Genomic DNA, 26,954 nt, shown 5'->3' with positions numbered 1-26,954 from the left:
AAATCCAGGCTATCAGGCCTTACAAACAAGCATTTTAACCACTTAGCCATCTCCCAGCTCCTGAAATAAATTTTCTTTAAACATATTTTTATTTATTTCAGAGAGAGAGAATGGGCATGCCAGAGCCTCTAGCCACTGCAAACTCCAGATGCATGTGCCTCCTTGTGCATCTGGCTTATGTGTGTCCTGGAGAGTCAAACCAGGATCCTTTGGCTTTTCAGGCAAACACCTTAACCACTAAGCCAGTTCTCCAGCCCCTATAAGAGATTTTTTTAAGTATTTTTATTTATTTATTTTAAAACAGAGACAAAGAAAATGGGCACACCAGGGCCTCCAGCCACTTCAGACTCCAGATGCATGCACCCCTTTTGTGCCTCTGGCTCTGAAATAAAATTTTTAAGCTGAATTTTTTTAATTTACTTAATTGCAAGCAGAGAGTGAGGGAGAGAAAGAGAATGGGTACACCAAGGCCTCTAGCTGCTAAAAACGAATTCCAGATGCATGTGCCACTTTGTACATCTGGATTCATGTGGGTACTGAGGGATCATTGGGCTCTGCAGGCAACTGCCATAACTTCTGAGCAATCTCTCCAGCCCTGAAATAGATTTTGAAGCTACAAAGATGGCTCAGCAGTTTAGTGTGCTTCCTGCACATGCATGGGAGCCTGAGACTGCCAGAGTTCAAATCTCCAGATTCCATGTAAACAGCTGGGCATGATCACAGGCTCCTGTAACCTCAGTCCCACAAAGGAGCAGAAACAGAGAGTTGGAGCCCAGCAAGCTCCAGGAATGGTGAAGAGAATCCGGCTCAAAGCTGGGTGGAGAGCTGGAGATATGGCTTAACAGTTACAGAACCTGCCTGAAAAGCTTAAGAACTGTTGTTCAAGTCTCCAGGTCCCACAAGGCCAGATGCATAGTGACCCAAGCACGAAATGTTTCACATGCGCACAAGGGGGTGCACTTGTCTGGAGTTCATACTGCAGGCTGAAGGTTCTGCAACCCCCATTCTTTCTCTGCCTCTTCCTCCTCTCTCTCAAAAATAATTTTAAAAACTTTTTGAACTGCATGGAAGAGAGATGAAGCAGACACATAACGTTTTGCTCCAGCCACTGCAGGCAAGCACATGAGATACCACACACACACCACACACACATGCACACACGCAAAATTTAGGTACATGAATAGTAGATTCTGAGCTATAAATATTTTACCTGATAAAATCCTGTCGGTGTTTCTAAAGATTAAAAACAAGTGGTATGCAGCTGCAGAAGGGCTCAGTGGATAGAGAGCACTTGCCACTCAAGGGTGGATAACTGACCCCACGTCAAGGCCATCAGCTGTGGCGGGCGGGAGGTGGTCATCTGTAATCCTAGCACGTCTGCAGTGGGATGGGAAGCGGAGACCGTCTCTCAGAAGCTCACAGGCCGGCTAGCCCGTGAGCAGCAAATGACCCGGCCTCAAAAGAAGATGGAAGGTAAGGACCTACAACCAAAAGTTGTCCTGTGAGTCACACGTACACATGGCATGAGCACACCCCCCACACACACACACACAAACACACATACATCCCCCACGAAAAAGAACATGACATTCAAATTAACCTTGGAAAACAAATGCTACATTCTAGGAAGGGCGCTACACACCTGTAATCCCAGAGTTGTGATGGCCGAGTCAGGATGATCGTAAGTGGAGACCAGCCTGGGCTACATGGGATGCTGTCTCAAAAAAAAAAACAAAAAAACATGTAACCCAGAGTGTAGACCTCCTCGAAGGATGGAAGTGCATATCTGTCCGCTCTCATGTGGGTTGTCTTTTCTGAGAGCAAACAGTAACCAGCTGCTCTCTCCCCCCCACACACACTAAACAAGTATATTTTCCTTGTCATTAGTAACCAAATAATTGAGTATAAGAATGAATTAGCTAACATTTACATTGCATTAGGTGTTATAGGTAAAATCTTGAAATTGAAGTATGTGAGGGGTTTTATCCCCTCCTACCCTCTTACAGACGAGCTCCCCATACTATCTCCTCTTCTCTTAAAATAAGAAAGTCTCTCTAGACTTCAAAAAGGAAGTATATGGGTGATATGTATAGGTTATATATAAATACTCTGTAACCTATATAAGGGTCCAAAATATGGGTCCTGGAACCAATACCGATATCGAGGGTTATTACATATTTGGAGTGCTCTAAAGTTCTTACATTCAACACAACAAATATTGTTGTTTGTTTTGGTGGGGTTTTTTTGTGCAAATACTGTTTTCTACAAGCCCTAGTATGCTTTAGAGGCCTTATCTCAAACACACCCAACCATGTATAATGGTTCCGAAATATAATCAGTCAATTGCTTCCCCTAAAGACACAGTTAAAGAAGGTTCCAGCTGGTGGGTAGGGAGATGCTATGTCACACAGCCTGTAATGGAGATTCTACTTGAACACATGCCTACATCTTCCCTAGGTCTAAAGTTACAGCTTACCTTAGTTAGGTGGGATGGTTGATTAGTATTTGTTGTTGTTTTGAGATGGTCTCACTGTGTAGTCCAGGCTGGCATAGAACTCATGGCAATCCTATTGCCTCAGCCTCCCAAGTGCTGGGATTATAGGCATGAGCCACCACAACTGACTTAGCAGGAAGATTTTTATGAGTTTAGCCTAGAAGTGGTTCAAATGACCATTTACCTTCTCTAGGAGAAACTCAATCACATGATCATACTTGATGTAGGAAGGTTTAAGAAATGTAGTTGGCTGGGTGTGTTGGCTCATGCCTTTAATGCCAGCACTTAGGAGGCAGAAGTATGAGGATCTCCATGAGTTCAAGGCCACCCTGAGGCTACATAGTGAATTCCAGTTCAGCTTGGGCTAGAGTAAGACCCTACCTTGCAAAACCAAAAAAAAATAAAAATAAAAAAGGTAGCCCGGGCTGGAGAGATGAATTGGCAGTTAACACTCTTGCCTGAAAAGTCTAAGGACCCATGTTCCATCTCTCTCCAGATCTGCTTAAACCAGACGCACAAAGGTGAGGCAAGTGCAAGGTCACACATGTCCACTAGGTGGCACAAGTGTCTGGAGTTCGATTGTAGGAGCTGAGGCCCCGGTGCACCAATTCTCTCTTCTTCCCTCCTTCCCTCTCTAAGAAAAAGAAAAGGAAATGTAGTCCAGAAGTGTCTTAAGAAATTAAAGGTCTTGATAGTGAACTGGAGAGATTGCTTAGTGGTTAAGGCACTTACCTGTGAAGCCTAAGGACCCAGGTTTGATTCCCCAGGACCCACATAAACCAGATGCACATGGTGGTGGATGCATCCGGAGTTCATCTGCAATGGCTAGAGTCCCTGGCATACCCACTCTCTTCCCCTCCCTCCCTCTGTCAATAACTAAAAATATTTTTGTAAAGTCAGCTAGGCATGGTGACACACGCCTTTAATCCCAGCACTTGGGAGGCAGAGGTAGGAGAATTTCCATGAGCTCAAAGCCACCCTGATAATACATAGTGAATTCCAGGTCAGCCTGGGCTAGAGCAAAACGCTGCCTCAAAAAACAAACAAAGTGTCAATGTTGAGACAGGAGGATGTGGATCACAAGTTCAAGGCTAGTAAGAGCCCCATAGAGCGTGAGGCCAGCCTGGGTAAGTGGTAACAGTTCAGTGGTAGGCAGCTTGTATGAGGCTCTGCATTTAATTTCCAGTAGTGGAGGGGGAGGAGGAAAGGAGGGAGGGAGGGGGAGGAGAGAGAAAAAGGAAGGAGAGATGGAGGAGGAGGAGGAGCAACAGCAGTGAAGGCAGGTACAGTCTCTGCCCCAGCCAGGCACTGCCCTGAGCACTTTGTTAATATTCTCACCTTATCATTCTGGCCAACCCCCAGTAGAGCTGGTACCATGGTTAGCTCCACTTCCTACAAGGTAAACTCAACTACAAAGCTGTTAAGCTAGTTTAGTGAAGATTGACAGGTCAGACTTAGGAGTAGCATGGCCAAGTCATGGGGTAGATAGGCATTCAGCCAGCTGCCTAGGGAGGTGACATGGCCTCAGATACTCAGTGCTCTCTGTGCGCTGGGCACTTGGGAGACCACTGAAGATGTTACAATACAAGGCCAGCCAGGTTTCTGGTCAATAAGCAAGTGCAAATAGAGAGGGTCACCTGGTGATCGTTGCTAGGGATAGAGTGATGATGTGTAGAGGGGAATGGAATGCACTGGGGTTGTGGGCAGTTTAAGGGAATGACCCTGGCTTGGTCCAGAGAGGCGAAATTCGAGGGACACAAATGAGGAAATGAAACCTATGGAGACCCAGACTGAGGGGCAGTGGGGCAATGACGGAAGTGAAAGAGGTGATAGACGTTCACAGGTGTGCCTGACCTTTTGATATGATGGCAGTGTTGACATCTAAAAGGTTCATTCTTGAGAACTGTGAAAATTATAAAACTCAGCCAGACATGGTAGCACACACCTTTAATCCCAACACTTGGGAGGCAGAGGTAGGAGGACTGCTGTGAGGTCGAGGCCTCCCTGAGATGACATAGTGAGTTCCAGGTCAGCCTGGGCTAGAGTGAGATCCTACCTCAAAAAAAAAAAAAGCTGAAACTTTTTTTTGAGAGAGAGAGAGAATTGGCCTGCCAGGCCTTCAGCCACTGAAATTTAACTCCAGATGCTTGTGCCACCTAGTGGGCATGTGTGACCTTGTGCTTACTTCACCTTTGTGTGTCTAACTTACCTGGGATCTGGAGAGTCGAATGTGGTTCCTGAGGCTTCGCAGGCAAGTGCTTTAACCGCTAAGCCTTAGCTCCAGCCTGAGAGTCTGCTCTCTGCAGCTTTCAGGCACTGGGATGACAGGCAGGCTGCCATGCCCACCTGGTGTTTATATAGGAGCTGGGGATCCAAACTCAAGTCCTCTGCTTGTGAGACATGCCCCTTATCCTTTAAGCCGTCTCCCCTAGTCCCTCGTGATGTAGTTAAGTTTAAAGTAAGTTTATGAATTTTGTGCGGGGGGGTTCTTTTATAAGACTGTACTTTTATTTATTAGAGAGGAAGAGAGAGAGAAAGTGAGAATGGGTATGCCAGGACCTCTAGCCACTGAAAATGAACCTCAGACGCATGCACCACCATGTGCATCTGGCTTACATGGGACCTAGAGAATTGAACTGGGGTCCTTAGGCTTCACAGGCATGTGCTTTAACCTCTAAGCAATCTCTCCAGCCCTGTTTTGTTTTTGAGGTAAAGTGTCACTCTAGCCCAGGCTGACCTGGAATTCACTATGTAGTCTCAGCATGGCCTCGAACTCATCATGATCCTCCTGCCTCTGCCTCCCACGTGCTGGGATGAAAGGTGTGCACCACCATAGCCTGCTAGTTCCTGATTTTTGTTGGGCTCTGTTCATAGCTTGTTTCTGAGGTGCATGTAGCCCACAGGCCTCAGGAAGGACGCAGAGTACAAGGAATCAAAGGACTATGAAAATGGCCAGAAAAGCTGAGAGAAGAAACCAGGTGTGCTGATAGGGAGCAGGGGCAGTGTCTCATGTTGTCTGTCTCCACAGGCTGGATTTCTGTGAGTTAAGCAACACGTGTTATCTGAGGATCGCCAAGGTTATTTGTTTATCAAACAGACTAAAATCCCTCAGCCTAGCAAGAAACCAAATGACAGAAGGTGGCATGAGGTTCCTCTGCAACGCGCTGAAGAACTTAGAGAAGTTGATGTGAGTCTTGCTCATAACGGTGTCTCAACTGAGCATTTTTATTCACATGATGGGGGAGGGTGGCTGATGCATCCTCACCCCAGGGTGAGGATGATGGAGCTGTGTCTCCTCATGGGATATGCCTTGATATTGGAGTGTGGGAGAGAGCCACTAAATAGTAGCAGTCCTTGTTACTGAACGGAAACCCAGTGGAAATCAGCCACTGACCTTCCTTATTGCTACAACTCCTATACAGCATGAGGTTGACGTGGGTTTGCTGATGCTTGACTCCACAATCAGATTCACTCACTGAAGGAACAAATAGATGAAAGGGAATTTTCATTTCATTTTCAGAAGAGATCTGTGGAGGAGGCGCTGTCCTGAGACCTAGTGGTAGATGAGGAGTCGTCGTAGGTGCTCCCCAATCAGTGCAGTCATTACTAGGTGGCAAAGCAGGGAATAAAATCCATGGTGTGTGCTGGCACATGCCTAGCTGTGACTTAATACTTGAAAGTCACAGCAAAGGAGAAGAGGTGGCAGAGGAGTGCTCAGCACTGAGACGTCTCTCACATCCTTCCAAGGCTCAGGGTCCCTTGCAGAAGAGGTGGAAGGAAGCATGTAAGAGCCAAAGGAAGGGCAGGACTGCTTATAGTGCACTCCTCCAGACACAAACTGGCCTGCATATCCATGACCTCACAGTGTCTGACACTACCTACACAAGACCAGTATAATAGGAGGAAAAGACCATGACATCAAAATGAAAGATTGAGAGGAGGTGGGGATATGATGTAGAATGGAACTATGAAGGGAAAAGGGGGGAGGGAATTATTATGGTTAATTTTCTATAATTATAGAAGCTGTCAATAAAACAGAAAGGCGGATGTGGTGGCACATGCCTTTAATCCCAGCACTTGGGAGGCAGAGGTAGGAGGATCACTGTGAGTTTGAGGCTACCCTGAGATTACATAGTGGATTCCAGGTCAGCCTGGGCTAGAGTGAGACCCTACCTCAAGAAAAAAATGAAATAAAATCACAGCAAAGGTTGAGAACCAAAAAGTATGAGTTCCTCTTTCAAGGCCAGTGGTGGATGAGCAGGTGTTATCAGTTGCTTTCTTCTTGGTGGGAGGGGGGAGTAAATACCTGCCAGAAATAGCTTAAGGAAGGAAAGTTTATTTTCAGCTTACAGGTTCAAGGAGAAATGCGTTTTGGCAGGGAAAGAATGGCAGGACAGGAAGCTGACATTACTTCTCACATCACCAGGGAGGAAGTAGACCACCAGCAAGTGGGTGTAGACTATAACACCTCAGAGGCGTACCTCCAGTGATACTCCTCCGCTAGCAAGGCTCTGCTTCCTATGAGTTCCACTGGGTCTCGGACAGCACCTCCAGCTGGGGATTAAGTATTCAAATACATGAGTCTAAGGGGGGGGTTTTGACATTCAACCCACAGCAGGGGAACATCACAGTATAAGTCAACATACCTGCTGCCCATTGGTCCAGCCCAGCTTGTGTTTCTTCCTTTACCAGGGCATAGCCCCATTAGTGATACTGGATGCTTAGCACTGTTCCAAGTGCTCTGTGTGGTTCAGTTAGCCTGGCCACGACGCTATAAGAAGGGGTTTATAAAAACTCTAACCAGGTGTGGTGGCACACGCCTTTAATCCCAGAACTTGGGAAGCAGAGGTAGGAAGATCGCCATGAGTTCGAGGCCACCCTGAGAATACAGGGTGAATTCCAGGTCAGCCTGAGCTAGAGTGAAACCCTACCTCGAAAAACCAAACAAACAAAAACTCTTGTTGGTGCTGGAGGGATGGCTTAGTGGTTTAGGGTGCTTGCCTGCAAAGCTTAGGGACCCATGTTCAACTCTCCAGATCCCACATAAGCCAGTTGCACATGTGCACAAGGTGGCACACGTGTCTGGAATTCAATTTCAGTGGCTGGAAGCCCTGACAAACCAATTCTCTATCGCACATGCTTACTCCTCTCATTAAAAAAAACTTGTTTTCAAGTAGTGTATAGCTGAATGGCTGAAATAAAGAGGTAATCAAAAACTCATTTCACAAGTTCCACAGGTAAATTTATTTCTATACATAGAGGATTCTTTTCCCCAGACTCATGTTCAAAGACCAGGGATATTACGAAGGCCAAATCTTCCGAGGGAGGAGGTCGACTTAAGAACAGTGTGCCTCATTGTCCCCTCCATGGGTGCTCTCCTTGTAGACTGGACGGTTGTGACCTCAAACCTTTCTGCTGCCACATGCTGTCCTCCGCCCTCATCCACGGCTCCAGCCTGACGCACCTGAGCCTGTCCAACAACGACCTGAGCACGGAAACCCTGAGGCAGATGTGTGAGTCCTTGAAATTCCCAGGATGTATTCTCCAGCGGCTAATGTGAGTCTGACTTCATTTCATGGGAGGAATCACTCCCACTGGTATTCCCCCAAAAAATACAGTAATGGAAGAGGTATAAACTGTTAGGGAGGATATCCCTCAATATCCTCAGAGCTCTGGGTCCAGGACACAGTCAGAAACAAAAATCCATAGATACCCAAGTATTTTTATTTGTTTATTTTTTTAAACCCTATGGTCTTTTTATTTTCTATTTTTTTGAGGGGGGATTGGGATGCCAGGGCCTCAGCCATTGCAATAGAAGACTAGAGGCTTGTGCCACTTAGTGGGTATGTGCGACCTTGTGATTGTCTCATCTTGGTGTGTCTGTCTTACATGGGATCTGGAGAGTCAAACATGGATCCTTAGGCTATGCAGCAAGCGCCTTAACTGTTAAGCCATATCTCTAGCCCTATTTTTTGTTTTTGTGCAAGAGAGAGTGAGAGAGAGAGAATTGGCATGCCAGGGCCTCCAGCCACTGCATTCAAACTCCAGTCATGTGCACCCCTTGTGTGCATGTGTGATCTCACATGTTTGTGTCACTGTGTCTGGCTTATGTGGGACTTGGAGAGTCAAACATTGGGTCCTTAGGCTTTGCAGGCAAGCACTTTAACTGTTAAGCCATCTCTCCAGCCCTTTTTTATTTTTGCGTGCGTGTGTGTGTGTGTGTGTGCACGTGCATGGAAGCCAGAAGTCAGCATCAGGGGTCTTCCTCAGTCATTCTCTATCTTATTCTTTGACAAAGGGTCTTTCAGTAACCCTGGAGTTCACCAGTTTGGCCAGCAATCCCCAAGGGTTCCCTGTTTCCGGTTCCCCAGCATTGGCATTATGTGCATGCACCACCACACTCAACAGTTTGCATGGGTGCTGGGGCTCTGAACTCAGTTCCTCCAGCCTGTGTGACGAGCACGTGAGCACTAACCCATCTCCCCAGCCACTTCAGTCTTTTCCTGAAATGGTGTTGCATCTGCATATAGCCTGCACACATTTCCACTGCATACGGCAGATCAGTTACGGTTCCTGGCAGAGTACAGCGACAAGAAGAGAGTCTGCATTTGTTCAGTACAGACGCAATGAATGTCTTTTCCTATTTTTGATCTATAATTGGCTGAATTCATGGATGTGGAAAACACCTGTGATAAATCACAGGCCTGTTTGTCTTTTGGATTTTCTCCATCCTTGAGAAATCCTCCCTCTTTTTATTCTCTTACAGTAAAAGGCATTCATTCATTCAAATACATATTCTCAAAGCAAGAGACCATTACATTCTACAAATTGCCCTCAACTGGCCAATACCGAATCAGTGATCTTGGATTAGGTTCCTAGGAGCCTCTGATATTTTCATCAACCAGTTAACACTGAGCCTTACTTTGGTTTTCCATTTAATGGTAGACCTATGATCAATACCATTGTAACTCATGTCTCAACAAAGCTTATCTAACGAACATAGGTTCATTGCAACCTCATGCTCAGCAACACCAGATGCCACTTTGTCATTACAACTATGGTCGTTTTATTTTTGCATGCATGTATATGCATATATGTATGTATGTGTGTGTGTGTGTGTGTGGACATGTGTGTGCAAGTGCATATGCACATATGTGCATGTAGATGCCAGAGGACAACTTTGAATGCCATCCTCAGAAACACTGTCTATGTCTATTTGAGACATGCTGTCTTGTTGGCCTGGAGCTCACTAATTAGGCTAAACTACCTAACCCATGAGCTCTGTCTCCACCTCCCCAGCACTGGGACTACAGGTGCTTACCTAGCATTTTATGTGAATACTGGGAATCAAACTTAGGTCCTCATGTTTGCATGGCAAATGCTTTACCCACGGAAGTCTCCCCTAGACCTCTGGAGCCATTTCAAATAGCCAGCTCGCCAACAAACATAGGCTCCAAGTATACCTATTGAAGGAGACTTGTTCAGTGTGAGATGAACAAGTCATGCCTCCACTGGAGACTCAAATGCTTCTCTATGTATTCATGTGTGTGTGTATCCAAGAAGGACTGCTGGGCTGGAGAGATTGCTTAGCAGTTAAGGCACTTGACTGCAAAGCCTAAGGACCGATGGTCAACTCTCCAGATGCCAGGTAAGCCAGATGCACAGAGGTGAGGCAAGTACAAGGTCACACATGACCGCTAGGTGGCACAAGCATCTGGAGCTTGGTTTCAGTGGCTGAGGCCCTGGTGTTCTCTCTCTCTAAAATAAAAATTTTAAAATGACCATGTATTAGTTCCCTTCTCATTGCTGGGTCAAAATACCTAACCAGAAGCAGCTTATGGAAGGAAAGGGGTGTAATTTGGCTTATAGTTCCAGAGGATAGAATTGTTCATGATGGGGAAAACAAGGCAGGAACAGGAAACCAAATCCACATTATCACACCAGTGGGAAGGAGTAGAGGATAAATGCTGAATGTTCAGCCAACTACCTATAGTGCAGAATCCCAAGCCGATGGGATGGTTCAAGTGGATCTTCCCACCTCAATGAATATAAACTAGTAAATCCATCACAGGCATGACCAGAAATTTGTTTCTGTGGTGATTCTAACTCCTGTCAAGTTCACAATCGGAGCTATTCACCATCACAAAAAGAGTACCAGTATTGATTTTGCAATTACAGAAGCCACAAATCAATTGTGTTGACTAAGCATAGTCTAAACTACTAGTGATACAGAAAAGGGACTTGTGCTGTTTGTTTTGGCAGTTTAAAGTCTTTGTAAATAAATGAGAACTCGGAAAGTTGAAATGACGCAAGGCTAAAGCTGTGGCCACACTGCGTTGCTTGTCTCTAACAATTACCACAGGCAAAGACTGACGTATGAACCAGGTCCCCTTTGCTGCTGTTTACAGAACATCCACACAACTATTTTACAAACGGCTAACTCTTAACTAGAAGTCTCTGGCCGGACTGAGAAACTCTTGTTATTTCAATAATTTTCTGGCCAGGGGCCACTTGTGATTCATTTCCCCTTGACCAATGAGTCCAAGAACTGCATTGGGAACAAAACATGTAGATGTGTTCATGATGTGCCAGAAAGTCTGTGCAAAGAAGGTGACCTAAAGCTGGGCATGATGGCATGTGCCTGCATCCTAGAGTTGGGGAGATAGACACAGATCATTGGGACTTGCTGATCAGCTAGACTGGCCAGGTCAATGAGCTACACACTCAGTGTGAGACCCTATCTGAAAAATTAAGATGAAAGAAGTTGGGGATTTAGCTCATTCGAAGAGTTCTTGCCTAGCCAATGCAAGCCCTAGGTTTGGTCCTGAGCAGCAAAAGAAAAAAGGTAGAAAGGGGACTCAGTGGATAAAAGGCTTGCTATGGTCAGGTGTCATGGCACATACCTTTAATCCCAGCACTCAAGAGGCAGAGGTAGGAAAGTTGCCTTCAGTTTAAGGCCACCCTGAGACTACATAATGAATTCCAGGTCATCTTGGACTAGTGTGAGGCCCTACCTCAAAAAAAAAAAAAAAAAAAAAAAAAAAAAAGGTTTTCTATGCACCTGACATCAAATGCCCAGCAGACCCCACATGAAAAACCAGAAGCTAGCCAGGCGTGGTGGCACACACCTTTAATGTCAGCACTCAGGAGGCAGAGGTAGGAGGATCACCATGAGTTTGAGGCCTCCCTGAGACTACATACTGAGCTCTAGGTCAGCCTGGACTAGAGGGAGACCCTACCTCAAAAAACCAAACAGAAAAAAAAAAATGAAATGAGAAAGTCATGGAGACTGGGGATTTAGCCCAGTTGGTAGATGAGTGCCTATCATGTGTGAGGGTCTGGGATCCAGCCTCAGCACCATGTGAACTAGGTGTGATGGTTCGTGCCTCAAATCCCAGTGCTCAGAAGATGGAGGAAGAAGAATCAGGAGTTCAAGGTCAGCCTAAGCTACACAGTGAATTCAAGACCAGCCTTGAAGACACAAGATCCTATCTCAAAAAATAAATAAATAAATAAAAAGCTGGAAAGATGGCTTAGCTGTTAAGGCTCTTGTTTGCAAAGCCTAAGAACTCATGTTCAGATCTCCAGGTCCCATGTAGCCAGACACAATGTTGCAAGCATGCAATGTCACACATACGCCACACGGGGCTGAACGCATCTGGAGTTCATTCACAGCAGGCTGAAGGTCTTGGTGTGCCTATTCTTTCTTTGTCTCTCTTAATCTCTCAAAAAGAAATTTTTTTTAGACAAAAGTGTGGGTTGGTAGGTGGTTTCTTGAGGCAAGGTCTCACTCAGCCCAGGTTAACCTGGAATTTACTCTGTAGCTCAGCTGTCCTAGGACTCCTGGCCACCTTCCTACCTCAGCCTCTCAAGTGCTGGGTTTATAGGTGTGAACCCCCACAGTGTGCCAGATTATGTATGATCATCCGTCACTTAAACCTAGCAACCAGCTCAAATACATATTTGAGCCCCTGCTGGCAGAGAAGCAAACAGATGGAGGGGAGTCCCACGGGCAAGATGACAGCCAGGAGCAGCGATGACCCGCTTCTTCCCCTTGTGTGTCCCACAGACTGAATCAGTGCAACATCATGACAGAGGCCTGTGACTTCCTCTCACCAATGCTGAAGAAAAGCACATGTCTAACGCACCTGAGCCTAACCATGAACCCCTTGGAGGACCGTGGGGTGATGCTTCTGTGTGAGGCCATAAGGGAGCCATCTTGTCAACTCCGAGACCTGGAGTGAGTACACAACGCTTCCTGGGCTTCATGTTTCTAGGAGGGAAAGTACCTGATCCAGAAACTGGCCTGGGGTCAACAGTTCACCTTTCCCCTTGGGTCACTGTAGCTAGGTAAAAGGGTGTGCTGGCAGCCCTGTGGAGAAGAAGGGGGACCTGTTACACACAGGAGCCCATGGCAGGACTGTGATTCCTAGGTTAACTTTGGTCTCTAAAACTTAAGATTGTTTTCCTTTGTTACTGCTGCTGCTATTTGCAGTGCTGGGGTTTGAACTCAGGACCTTACATGTTAATCAAGTGCTCTACCTCTGAGCCACACCCCCAGCCCTCTTTTTACTAAATTGCCCAAACTGGCCTGAACTCACTGGGAGGATACGAACCTCACACACCCGAGTAGCTGGGATTACTAGCTTGCACCACTATGCCCAACTCAGAGGCTGTTTTGTTCCCCTAAAATAATCTCTAGCTACTCATCTGTTTTTACTTACTGTTAAATTTATTCTTGGAGACTGCTCAGTGGTTAAAGGTGTTTGTTTGCAAAACCTGCCCACCAGGATTCAATTCCCTAGCCAACTATGTAAAGCCACAAGGGCATTGATTTGCCACAGCAAGAGACCCAGCCATGACACACAAGTGCACACCATGTGCAAATAAATACATAAAATCCTTTTTAAAAAATGATACATGGAGACTGAAGAGGTGATTTAGTAGTTACGGCACTTGCCTGCAAACTCAAAGGGCCTAGGTTCAAGTCCCCAGGACCCACACAAGCCAGATGTACAAGGTGGCGCATGCATCTGGAGTTTGTTTGCAGTGGCTGGAAGCCCTGGTAAGCTCATTGTATCTGTGCCACTTTCTCCCTCTCAAGTAAATAAAATATTAAAAATGATACATGAGCTAGAGAGATGGCTCAACCAGTAAGGCACTTGCCTGCAAAGCCAAAGGATCCAGGTTCAATTCCCCAGATCCACGTAAAGCCAGATGCACAAGGTGGCACATGTATCTAGAGTTCATTGGCAGTGGTTAGGGGCCCTGGCGCACCCATTCTCTCTATCTGCCTCTGTGTGTGTGTCTCAAATACGTAAAAATAATTTTTTTAATTTTAAATAAGATATGCATAAATGAAAATGAAATTATTATTTGTATATTAAGTAAAGATAGTAATAAAAATCTTCTAAATCTGAATAATTAACTATGTCCAGCATTTCAGCTGAATCTATATGTACTTAATGGCATTTATCTTATCAATTGGAAAGACCAAATTAATGAACCAAAGAGTGGGACCATTTTTTTTTTTAAATCTCTCCCTTCCCGGTAAAATGCATAGTTTGAGATTTCTTACTGCCTCAAAGTGTTACTTGCACTGTTTGTTTTTATTAATGATCCACATTAGATCAATGATTCTACATAGTAGAGAGGTTTAATCTTACTCCCTTTCTTTGGGATTAAACAGAATTTCTGAGAGATCTCTTGGCACGGTCACCATTATTTTCTATGCTAGAATCTAACACCCAGTCTCTCCTCACCTTCCTTACAACTAGGTCTCTCTGCATTTTTTATCCAGAATCCCCCCTAAAGAGGGCTGTCTCAGGCCCAGTAAGACCATTCTACACTTAGTTTGCCAACCTGACAGTGCAGGTTGAATATCCTTTATTCAGAAATGCAGGGACCTAGCTGGGCCACCCTGAGACTTCATAATGAATACCAGGTCAGCCTGGACTATAGCAAGACCCTGCCTCAAAAAAAAAAAAAAAAAAAAAAAAAGGCTGGAGGGATGGCTTAGCAATTAAGGCACTTGCCTTGCAAAGTGTAAGAACATTTGTTCAAATCTCAAGGTCCCACATAGCCAGATGCCACAGTGATGCAAGCGTGCAGTGTTACCTGCGCACAAGGGGGCACAGGCATCTGGAGTTCAGAGTGGCTGAAGGGCTTTGGTGTGTCCATTCTCTCTCTCAAAAATAATAAAGCTCTGTTTCTCAAGGGCGATTCATCTCAGTGTCTCTTTTGGACATAGTGGTCATCTTCTCCAAAACCCATCAGGTTACCACAGTCTACACCACCCAGGAAGGGACTGAAAGACCACCTTGGGGGCTGGGGAGACGGTTCAGCAGGTAAAATCTTGCTTGCAAAGCCGGCCAGCCTGGGTTTGATTCTCCAACATGTGTCTAGAGTTTATCTGCATGGCAAGAGGCTCTGGGGCACCCATACTCTCCCTCCCCTTCTCTCAAATTTTTGAAAAATGTATTTATTTGCAACAGAAAAACAGAGTATGGGCACATCAGGCCCTCTTGCTACTGCAAATGAACTCTCGATGCACACAGCACTTCGTGTATCTGGCTTTACTGAAGTACTCGGGAATTGAACTTGGACCAGCAGCCTTTAACCACTTAGCCATCGCCACAGCACAATAAATATTTTTTAAAATAATAAAATAGCTTGGCATGATGGTTCACACCTTTAATCCCAGAACTCAGGAGGCAGAAATAGGAGGATCACCATGAGTTCAAGCCCATCCTGAGACTACATAATGAATTTCAGGTCAACCTGGGCTATAGTAAGACCTTACCTCAAAAATTATAATAATAAGTCCGCCTCATAAGAAAGAGTAAAAAAAAAAAAAAAAAATCCCCACTGAAGCACTTATCCCAAAAAATGCTTATAGGTGGTTGGGGAGATGGCTTAAAGGTACTTTCTTGCAAAGACTATTGGCATCAGTTTGATTCTTCCACACCCATTTAAAGCCAGGTGCAAAATGGTACATGTGTCTGGCATCCATTTACAGTGGCAAGGGACTCTCACATCTGCATACACAGATAATTTATTTTTTAATTTGGGGGGTTTTCTAAGCTGGATCTCACTCTAGCTCAGGCTAACACTGAATTCATGGTAGTCCTCTTACCTCTGCCTACTCTTAGTACTGGGACTAAAGGCAGGAGCCCCATGCCCAGCTAAACTTAGTTTTTTTAATAGGACTGGAGAAATGTCTTAGTGGCTAAGAGACTTGCCTGCAAAGCCAAAGGACCTAGGTTTGATTTTCCAGGTCCCATGTAAGCCAGATGCACAAGGTGGTGCATACATCTGGAGTTCATTTGCAGTGGCTAAAGGCCCTAGCATGTCCTTTCTCTCTCTGCCTTGCTATGAAATTTTAAATTTTTAAAGAATTTTTTAAATTTTATTTATTTTTTATTTATTTTTGGTTTTTTGAGGTAGGGTTTCACTCTATCCCAGGCTGATCTGGAATTCATTATGTAGTACTCTCAGGGTAGTCTAGAACTCACGGCAGTTCTCTACCTTTGCTGCCCAAGTGCTGGGATTAAAGGTGTGCGCCACCATGCCCGGCTTCTTAAAATTTTTAAATAAGAAATAGAAGTGGATGTACTGGGTCTCATCTCTCTTGCAGGTTGGTGAGTTGCCAGCTCACTGGGGAGTGCTGCAAAGACTTGGCCCATGTGATCACAAGCAGCAAACACTTGAAGAGCTTGGATCTTGGTGGCAATGCCCTGGGGGACAATGGAATCTCAGCACTGTGTGAGGGACTGAAGCAGAAGGACAGCTCCCTGAGGAGACTCGGGTAATATCTTGGGCTCACCTCCTTGAGGGCTGACATCAGAGGAAGTGGGAGGATCCAGGTGTGAAGTCGCTGAAACAGATGCTGGGTGCCAGGAGGCCTAGAGGAGCAGAGCCTGATTAAGCCACCCTCTATGCCAGGCATATAAAGATGATGAAGACCATGAGTTAGAAATATCCACCTCTCAGGCCTGGAGAGAGGATTTAGGCTTCACAGACAAGTGCCTTAACGGCTAAGGACCCACATAAGCCAGATGCACAAAGTGGCACATGTGTCTGGAGTTCATTTGAAGTGGCTGGAGGCCCTGAAGTGCACATTCTCTCTCACACGCCACCATGAGCATCGGGCTTACATGGGCATACTAGGGAATCAAAACCAGGTCCTTGGGCTTTGCAGGCAAGCACCTTAACCACTAAGTCGTCTCTCCACATCCTTTTATTTTTTATTCTTTTTTTTATTTTTATTTATTTGAGAGCGACAGACAGAGAGAAAGACAGATAGAGGGAGAGAGAGAGAATGGGTGCGCCAGGGCTTCCAGCCTCTGCAAACGAACTCCAGACGCGTGCGCCCCCTTGTGCATCTGGCTAACGTGGGACCTGGGGAACCGAGCCTCGAACCGGGGTCCTTAGGCTTCACAGGCAAGCGCTTAACCGCTAAGCCATCTCTCCAGCCCTTATTTTTTATTCTTGTGAGGGAAAAGAGGTAAGAAAGAGAATATGGGCAAATCAGGGCCTCTTGTCTCTGCAAACAAACTCGAGACATGTGTGCCACTTTGTGTATCTGGCTTTCTATGGGTACCAGAGAATTGAACCCAGACCAGCAGGTTTTGCAAGCAAGCACCTTTAACCACTAAGCTATTTCCCCAGCCCCAAACTCAAGTCTTATGTGAGGTATTTATATAGTTTAAAAAAGAAGAAGAATTAGAGCCTGGAGAGATGGCTTAACAGTTAAGATGCTTGCCTGTGAAGCCTAAGGACTCATGTTCAACTCTCCAAGTCCCACGTAAGCCAGATGCACAAGGTGATGCAAGCGTGCAAGCTCACACATGCACACAGGTGGTGCCTGAAGTTCAATTACAGTGGCTGGAGGCCCTGACACACCAATTCTCATTCATTCATTCTCACACGTTCCCTCTCCCTCATAAAAGGCCAGTCTGTTGGACTTGCCTCAAAAATGAATCAGCAGCATACCTTTATTTCTTTTTTGATATTTTTATTTATTTGAGAGAAAGGGGCAGATAGAGAATAGGTGTGCCAGGGCCTTTATCCACTGCAAATGAATTCCAGACACTTCTACCACCATATGCATGTGGCTTGCATAGGTCCTGGTGAATCGAACCTGGGTCCTTAGACTTTACAGGCAAGCACCCTAACTGGTAAGCCTTCTCTCAAGCTCTCTTTCTCTTATTTCTTGTACAAAGTACTGGAACATATGGTATTTGAATGCATACTATCTAGCAGCAAGGATGAAGAGAAAGTAACTGATTACATTAGTGGCTTAAAATTTTAGTGTTCCTGAGAGTTTTTAGGACAGAGTGCTAGTCCAGGGTGATGGCGTACACCAGTAATCCCAGCATTTGAAAGGCCGACACAAAGGGACCACTGGGAGTTTGAGACAGCCTGGACTTAGAGTGAGACCCTCCCTCAGAAACAAGTGATGCTGATCTGCACAATGGAAGCTGGTTCTGCCGTTAAGAGGGAAGAAGTAGGGCTGGGAGATGGCTCAGCTGATAAAGTGCTTGCCACACAGGACCTGAGTTCTGATCCCCAACACCCACATAAAAGCTGGGCATGGCAGCGCATACCTGTAATCTCAGTGCTGGGGAGGCAGACAGGAGGATCCCTGGGGCAAAGCTACCCAGATAGTCAAGCCAAACTGGCAAGACCTTGGTTCAACAAGAGACCCTGTATCCAAAAAAAAAAAAAAAAAAAAAAAAATGAGGTGAGGCCAGGTGTGGGGTGCACGCCTTTAATCTCAGCACTTATGAGGCCGAGATAAGTGGATTTCTGTGAATTTGAGGCCAGCCAGAGACTTACATAGTAAATTCCAGGTCAACCTGGGCTAGAGAAAGATCCTACCTCAAAACAAAACAAAACAAAACAAAACAAAAAACTCAAGCACTGGAGAAATGGCTTAGCAGTTAAGGCACTTGCCTGCAAAGCCTAAGGACCTAGTTTCAATTCCCTAGTACCCACATAAAGCCTGATGCACAAGGGGGTGCACGTGTCTGGAGTTCAATTGCAGTGGATAGAGGCCCTGGTGTGCCAATTCATTCTCTCATAAAGGTGTGTGCCACCATGCCCAGCAAAAATAAAGTCTGGGGCTGGAGAAATGTCTTAGTGGTTAAAGTGTTTGCCTGCAAAGCCAATGGACCTCGGTTTGATTCCCCAGGACCCATGTAAGCCAGGTGCAAAGGTCATGCATGTGTCTGGAGTTGGTTTTCAGTGGCTGGAGGCTCTGGTGCATTCATATTCATTTCTCTCTCTCTCTCTCTCTCTCTCTCTCTCTCTCTCTCTCTCTCTCTCTCCCCCCCCCTCCTTCCCTCCCTCTCTCTCATAAATAAGGAAAAATTAAAAAGTATGGGTGTGGGGACACTTAGGGGAACATGGGTGACTCAAAGGCAGCTGCCTCCCTGAAAGCTAGTCCCAGAGTGGGTGAGGACTCACGGAAGCTCTATCCACAGAGCTCCCCTGCGCTGCCTGAGGTTAACTGGGACAATGAGACTCTTCTCCCCAGCCGCTGCTATCTGTTTATCTAACCTTGAGGAGGAAGGGACTTGTGAAATTTGTATTCCTAGCTTTCTAAAACTTCTAAGTTTTGTTTACTTCCTGGGCCTTGTAAGTTTCCTTTACTTCCAGGATCTTAAGGAACTTCCCTGCAGGAAGGTTCAGTTCTGGAAGAAGCCAGGTACAAAACCAAGGGGAAGCTGGCTAACAGACTGAAGGAAAGGAACCAGACACCAAAAACCCCATGTTATCATTGTTTGTACAAAATGTCCAGAACAGGACTGGACAGGTGGCTCAGTGGTTAAGGTGCCTGCCTGCAAAGCCTAAGGACCGGATTCAGTTCTTTAGTAACCACATACAGCCAGATGCGCAAGTGGTACATGTATCTGGAGTTAGTTTACAGGAGGTAGAGGTGCTGGTACGCCCGTTCATCCCCACACACACACACCTCTGCAAATGAGTAAGCCAATTTTCTTAAATGTCCGAAATAGTCAACTCCATGGGCACATAAAGTAGAGAGCAGGTGTTGTCAGTCAGGACTGTGAGGAGGAGGCCTTTGGGGCGATGAGAAGTTTCTAGAAATAAATTCAGGAGATGGTGGTTTCATAGCATTACAAGAGCACCAACTATGTGCCAACATCATGCAAGCCATCGAGGCGTGGTTCTTTCGCCAGGGTGCCCCATGAGAATGGCATCTGCGCAGCTCCTTGCTTACACTGCAGTGGTATATCTGGGCATCCTTCCCCCTTCACACAGCTCCTCATAATCATCTTTACTTTTTAATATATTTTTTTAGAATGAACATGCCCAGGGCCTCTAGCTATTGCAAACAAACTCCAGATTCATGTGCCACTTTGTGTATCTGGCGTTACCTGAGTACTGGGGAATTGAACACGGGTCGTTGGGCTTTGTAGGCAGGCAGCTTAGCCACTGAGAAATCTCTCCAGCCCATCCTCATCTTTTATATACACATACATATACATATACATATACACATACACATACATATACACATACACATACACATACACATACACATACACATACATATACATATACATATACATATACATATACATATACATATACATATACATATAATCTATATCGTTGACCTTTCGCTGGTTTCTTGGGCATCGGCAGGTTGGAGGCATGTGAGTTGACTTCAGAGTGCTGTGAGGTGCTGTCATTGACCCTGTCCTGCAACCGGCACCTGTCCAGTCTCAACCTGGTGAGGAATGACTTCGGTACATCGGGAATGATGAAGCTGTGCTCGGCCTTCCTACACCCCACGTGTAACCTGTGGATACTTGGGTAAGTCCCTTAGTGATCATCTTTTTATTTTTATTTTATATAACAGGTTATACTCTTTTATCCCCTAGCCCCTGCTCCTGTTTCCCTGGGGCCCTCCCCAGTGAGGTTATGATAGTCACCTTGGGGTCATGAAGACCTCGGTCAGTCCCTGTGGGGTAATAGGAGCACTTCAGGGTATTCCTCCCCACTCTGTGGCTCTCACAATCTTTCCCCTCTTGGCAATGTTCCCTGAGCCATGACAGGCCTATTAGCAGTCTAATTTAGTATTGAGTTCTCTGCAGCCTCCAGATTTCTATGTCAGTGGGTTTTGATTAACCATAGTGCCTGTCGCCATCACCTTGGAGCTGGTTGTCAGGCTAGGAGTGAGAGCAGTATTCATGTCCTGCTTCCTCGTGGTTGTCTTTTGTGACAGAAACATGCTTCTGTGACATTCCACTTGGCTGTTGAAGAAAGTAGATAAGATGACTTGGCAACTTATTTTCATCCAAGTGATGAATGCTACTATGTTCCAGGCACTATGTAGGATGCTAGGATTGTGGGGGGAAGATGCCTGGTTGTAGGGAGCAAGTTTGTGAAATGTTTTTATTTATTTGAGGGAGAGGGATGGAATGGGCATGCCAGGGCCTCTTGCCATTGCCAACAAACTCCAGGCACAGGTACCACTTTGTACATCTGGCTTTACATGTGCATGTACCACAACTGGCTTTCTATGCAAGCTCCTTTAACCACTGAGCCATCTTTCCAGCCTCTAAAAGGTTTTCTTCATATGAAAATGGCGATCCACTCAAGCATGGCAGAGTATGTCAATAATCCTAGCGCTCGGGCTGGAGAGACGGCTTAGCAGTTAAGCGCTTGCCTGTGAAGTCTGAGGACCCCCGTTCGAGGCTCGATTCCCCAGGTCCCACGTCAGACAGATGCACAAGGGGGCGCTTGTGTCTGGAGTTCGTTTGCAGTGGCTGGAGGCCCTGGTGCATCCATTCTCTCTCTGTCTCTCTCTGTCTGTCTCTCTCTCTCTCTGCCACTCTTGAATAAATAAATTAAAATTTAAAAATTTTAAAAAAATAATAATCCTAGCGCTCCAGAGGTGGAGGCAGGAGAATGAGGAGTTGAAAGTCATTCTCGGCTCCATAGCAAGTTTGCAGCCAGCCCAGGCTACATGAGACCTTGCCTCAAAAGAAATAAAATTTAGAGATGGAGAAATGGCTTAGTGTTTAAGGCACTTGCCTGCAAAACCTAACGAGATGGGTTTGATTCCCCAGCACCCACATAAAGCCAGGTGCTCAAAATGGAGTTCATTTGCAGTGGCTGGAGGTCCTGGCATACCCATTCTGTCTGTCTTCTATCTCACTCTACTTGCAAGTAATTAAAAAATAAATGAAGTTTAAAGGGACTAGGGAGATGGCTCAATTGGAAAAGTGCCTGTTATCAAGCATGAAAACTGAGTTCACATCCCTAGCACTCCCATACAATTTCAGAAATGTCTGTAACCCTAGTGCCGGGGAGGTGGTGAAAGGAAGATCCCAGGACTTGCTGGCTAGCTGGTCTAGCTGAATTAAGTGAGTCTCAGGTCCAGTGTAAGACTACCTCAAAATAAAAAAAAGATGAAGCCAGGTATGGTGGTGCACACCTTTAATACCAGCACTTGGGAGGCAGAGGTAGGAGGATTGCCATGTTTAAGGCCACCCTGAGCCTACAAAGTATATTCCAGATCAGCCTAAGCTACAGTGAGACCCTACCTCAAACAAAAAAAAAAAAAAAGAGGATGAGGAGGAGGAAAGACCAATTGAGGAGAACATCTGACATCAATCTCTGGCCTCAACATGCATGCATATGTGCATTCACAGATACAAACATACATCTATGCACACACATCAGAACAATCAAAAATAAAATGGTGGGCTGTACATAGTTTGTATGTTTGGTGCCTCATCATGTTCATAGATAAAATAGTGAAGAGTATCTACCAAGGTGAAAAGAAGTAAGAATTTAGCTGGAGAAGTGTAGAGCTATCAGCCTATTCAGAGTTGGTAACGGTGTTTATACCAGTAGCAAATACCTCATTTGAGTCTCTTCTCCCGTGTTGCTTAGTTGATGGCTGTGAACTGATCCAGAACTAAAGCTTGACTTATGGGTGTGACCAGGAAAAAGCCCAGGAGTTAATGTGGTGATAAGTAAAGGACTGAAGACAGGAGGGAAAGGTGATCTAGGAACCAGGGCTCAGTGGGTTTGGGGAGCTTGTGGCCATATATGTTACAGGGATGCTTGAGCAAATGAGCTGTAAAAAAAAAATCAGAGGGCTGGAGAGATGGCTTAGCGGTTAAGTGCTTGCCTGTGAAGCCTAAGGACCCCGGTTCGAGGCTCAGTTCCCCAGGTCCCACGTTAGCCAGATGCACAAGGGGGCGCATGCGTCTGGAGTTCGTTTGCAGAGGCTGGAAGCCCTGGCGCGCCCATTCTCTCTCTCTCCCTCTATCTGTCTTTCTCTCTGTGTCTGTCGCTCTCAAATAAATAAATAAATAAATAAAATTTAAAAAAAAAAAATCAGAATGGGGCTGCCGAAATGGCTTAGCAGTTGAGGTGCATGCCTGCAAAGCCAGAGAACTCAGGTTTGATCCTCCAGGTTCCATGTAAACCAGATGCACATGGTAGTACATGCATTTGGAGTTTGTTTGCAGTAGCTAGAGGCCCTGGTGCACCCATTCTCTCTCTCTTCCTCTCTGTTACTAATAAATAAATATTCTTTTTTTTAAATCAGAATGGCCAGACACGGTAGTGCGCACCTTTAATCCCTGTACTTGGGAGGCAAAGATAGGAGTATGGACGTGAGTTTAAGGTCAGCCTGGGCTAGAGCGAGACTCTACCTTGAAAAAAAAAAAAAAAAACAGGGCTGGAGAGATTGCTCAGGGGTTAAGGTGCTTGCCTACAAAGCCTAAAGACCTGAGTTCAATTCCCCAGTACATACATACACATAGTCTACCTCTTTCTCTCTTACTCTCAGTCACTCTCAAATAAACAAAGTTTAAAAAACCAGAATGCTGGGTTAAAGGAACACATCTGTACCAATGACCCACAGGGAGCAACACAGCCTTTGACAAGATCAAATGGTGACTATGGGGTCTGGCTTTGAAGCCATGCACAATTCTCCTAAGTGACCTTTCATGAGCAAGGTGAAAAATTCTCCTCGCCTATTTGAATACTTTAAATCCGTCTCTCTCCTATGCTGGAAGGAGCATGGTGAGGCAGGGGCTTTGTCTATCGCTGCCCCTTAGACCTTGGATGAGACCTATCATGCAGCAGATTCTCAGGAAGGAGTGTATGGATGGGTGAATAGCCATGCCTGCCTTGTAGGCTTGTTCTGAACAGTAGATGCAACCAAAAGTAAAATGTCGGGGCCTGGAGAAATAGCTTTGAGGTTAAGGCATTTACCTGCAAAGCCTCAGGACCCCTTTTTGGTTCTCCAGGACCCACATTAGCCAGATGCACAAGGAGGCACATGCATCTGGAGTTCGTTTGCAGTGACTGGAGGCCCTGGCATGCCCATTTTCTCTCTCTCTCTCCCCCCACCCCTCAAGTAAAAAAATAAAATATATATATTTTTTAAAGTAGCTGAACATGGTAGTGCACAACTTTAATCCCAGCACTCAGGAGGCAGAGGTAGGAAGATTGCTGTGAGTTTGAGGCCACCCTTAGACTCCATAGTGAATTTCAGGTCATCCTGAGCTAGAGTGAGACCCTACGTCAAAAAAATAAAAAGCAGAATGTCAGGCTGGAGAGATGACTTAGTGGTTAAGACACTTGCCTGCGAAGCCTAAGGACCCAGGTTTAATTCCCCAGATCCCACATAAGCCAGACGCACAAAGGGACACATGAGTGAGGTGGCACATGTGTCTGGAGTTCAACTGCAGTGGCAGGGGACCCTGGCGTTCCAATTCTGTCTCATAAAAATTTTAAAAAAGACTGTATCTGATGCATCTGTGAGGTCCTTTGCAATGTACATTTATCCCATGGGGAATGTGCTGTTTTCACTAAGAGCGTGAGAAGGGGCTGGGGAGAGAATTCTTTCTGTGGATAAAGTGCTCGCCTCTCAGACGTGAGGATCTGAGTTCAAGTCCCAGAACCCATGCGAGTGCCAGGCATGGTGGTGTGCAGCCGTATTCCCAGCACCAAAGCGGCAGAGACGGGAGGCTCCCTGGAGCTTATCGGCTAGCTGCTCTTGCTTGATCGGTGGCTCCAGATCAATGCAAGACCCTGTCTCGAAAGGCTGATGGCATTCCTGAGGACGACGCCCTAGATTCTCCTGCTGTCTCATGCACACACAGGCACGCACCTGCACTTTTTTTTTTTTTAAGCGAGGGAGAGAATTAGTGTGCCAGGGCCTCAGCCACTGAAATCGCACTGCAGACACTTTCTCCACCTAGTGGGCATGTGTGACCTTGCACTTGCCTCACCTTTGTGCATCTGGCTTATGTGGGATCTGGAGAGTCAAACATGGGTCCTTAGACTTCGCAGGCAAGTGTCTTAACCAGTAAGTCATCTCTCCAGCCCAAATTTCATAGTTTCTAATTTTTTATTTTTTTATTTTTAAGAGAGGGAGAGAGAATGGGAGTGCCAGGGACTCTAGCCACTGCAAATGAACCCCAGATGTGTGCACCACCTTGTGCATCTGGCTTACATGGGACCTAGAAAATAGAACTTGGGTCCTTAGACTTTGCAGGCAAGTGCTGTAACCTCTAAGCCATCCGTCCAGCTCTTTTTTATTTAGTTAAGAGGGAGAAGGAGACAGAGAATGGGTGAACCAGGGACGCTAGCCACTGCAAACAAACTCCAGACATATGCACCACCTGGCGAATTGAGCCTGAGTCCTTTGGCTTTGCAGTGAAGCGCCTTAACCACTAAGCCAACTCTCCAGCCCATAAACTTCATTTTTAAAAGCTCACGCAAAGTTTCACAGTCTTTTCCGGGACTTCCCAGACTTCTGAGGAAGGGGAAAGAGTCCAAAGTTGAGGTCTCGATGTGATGAGTCCCCTTTTGTCCCCCCAGCCTGTGGAAGCAGCAGTACCTTGCACCAGTGAGGAAGAAGCTGGAGGAAGTACAGCTTCTCAAACCCCACATGGTGATCAGTGGTGACTGGTACTCCTTCGATGAAGATGACCGGTACTGGTGGAAAACCTGAAGCCATAAGATCCCTCCACTTCACTGGCGAGGACCTCCCTCAGGATCCAGACAGCGTCCCCTTGCCTTAGAGCACACCACAGCAAGAAAATAAACACGTGGCATTTGGAAAAGTACTGCGTGGTCCTGTTTTCCAGTGGGGATGTGATTTAAGAGCAGAGAGGGGGGAGGACTTAAGGCCTGCAAAGTGGCTGCCATATTCAGGTAACACAAGTGTTGCTTGTCAGGCACGTATCTGAATGCTAAAGAGGGGTGAGACTGCCACTCAATATCTGAATCAAAGACACAAAAGTGAATTAATGGCCAGACATGGTGGTGCACGCCTTTAATCCCAGCACTCAGGCAGAGGTAGGAGGATCACTGAGTTTGAGGCCATCCTAAGACTACAGAGTGGATTCCAGGATAGCCTGGCCTACAGCAAGACCCTATCTGGGGAAAAAGAAAAAGTGTCACTTACCGTCACACACAGTCTGAGTAGAGCCAGGTTTGCACATGGGAATCTGGGGAAGTGAGTTCAGTACCTGGGGTTTCAAGGTATAGGTGGACACACTCAAATGAGACAGATGAGCACTGGGATGTGTTCATCAGGGAATCTCTTTCTGATTGGCCGAGTCTCCGAAGCATATCTTGGATTCATTGAATAGGTTCTAACCTGCTTAGGCAGCTCCTTGCTCCCAGAGATGCAGAACAGTTAGCTCCTAGAAAAGTGGCTGTAGTAGCATTCCATTACTATAACCTGAGATAATCAACTTACAAGGAGAAAAGGAGTTGAAGGCTACAGTCCACCCAGGATTGTTCTCCTGGCTCCCAGACCTGTGGTGAGACAGTATTCCATGCTGGCAGTATGTGGGAGAGCAAAACCTGCTCCCCTCGAGGAGGCCCAGGGAGGAAGAGGACCATGTCCCCCACAGTCCTTCTCAAGAACATGATCCTGCTGACCTAGCTTCCTTCCACAGGTCCCCAGATCTTAAAGGTCCCATCATCTCCCAACAGAACCATTCTAAGAGGACCAGCCTTTAGCACGTGGGGTGTTGAGGGACACAAGATACAAACTGACAGTAGGAAGGTTTTGTGTATTTAACCAAATTGTTTCTGTGATACTTTTTATTTTTGGAGATAGAATTGGTGCACTAGTGCCTCAGCTACTGCAGTCTTGTGCCACCTAGTGGGCATGTATAACCTTGCACTTGCCTCACCTTTTGTGCATCTGGCTAAGGTGGAATCTGGAGAGTTGAACAAAGTCCTCACACCGTGCAGGCACTTTAACCTCTAAGCCATCTCTCTAGCCCTGTTCCTAGGATATCTTATAGCTGTTTCATCATTTTTTATCATTTTAATTTTTTGTTCATTTTTATTTGAGAGTATTAAAGAGGCAGATAGAGAATGGGCATGCCAGAGCCTCCAACCTCTGCAAACAAACTCCGATGCATGTGCACCTTGTGCATCT

General features: G+C 45.9%; 1 protein-coding gene across 1 annotated transcript in view; it reads left to right on the top strand.

Annotated features, from left to right (window-relative positions):
* Nlrp5 (NLR family pyrin domain containing 5) overlaps positions 1 to 25,508 on the top strand; it is a 69,510-nt gene extending 44,002 nt beyond the window's left edge. Inside the window, 6 exon segments of the mRNA XM_045133323.1 lie at positions 5,523 to 5,681; positions 7,880 to 8,050; positions 12,564 to 12,734; positions 16,131 to 16,301; positions 20,168 to 20,338; positions 25,376 to 25,508. Of these exon segments, the coding sequence (XP_044989258.1) occupies positions 5,523 to 5,681; positions 7,880 to 8,050; positions 12,564 to 12,734; positions 16,131 to 16,301; positions 20,168 to 20,338; positions 25,376 to 25,508 (976 nt within the window).
* Positions 25,509 to 26,954: the final 1,446 nt, after the last annotated feature.

The sequence above is a fragment of the Jaculus jaculus genome, chromosome 14 (assembly GCF_020740685.1).
Source record: "Jaculus jaculus isolate mJacJac1 chromosome 14, mJacJac1.mat.Y.cur, whole genome shotgun sequence".
In the NCBI taxonomy this organism is placed as follows: domain Eukaryota; kingdom Metazoa; phylum Chordata; class Mammalia; order Rodentia; family Dipodidae; genus Jaculus; species Jaculus jaculus.
The sequence above is the reverse complement of the archived record's forward strand: the minus strand, read 5'-3'. Positions and strand labels throughout refer to the sequence as shown.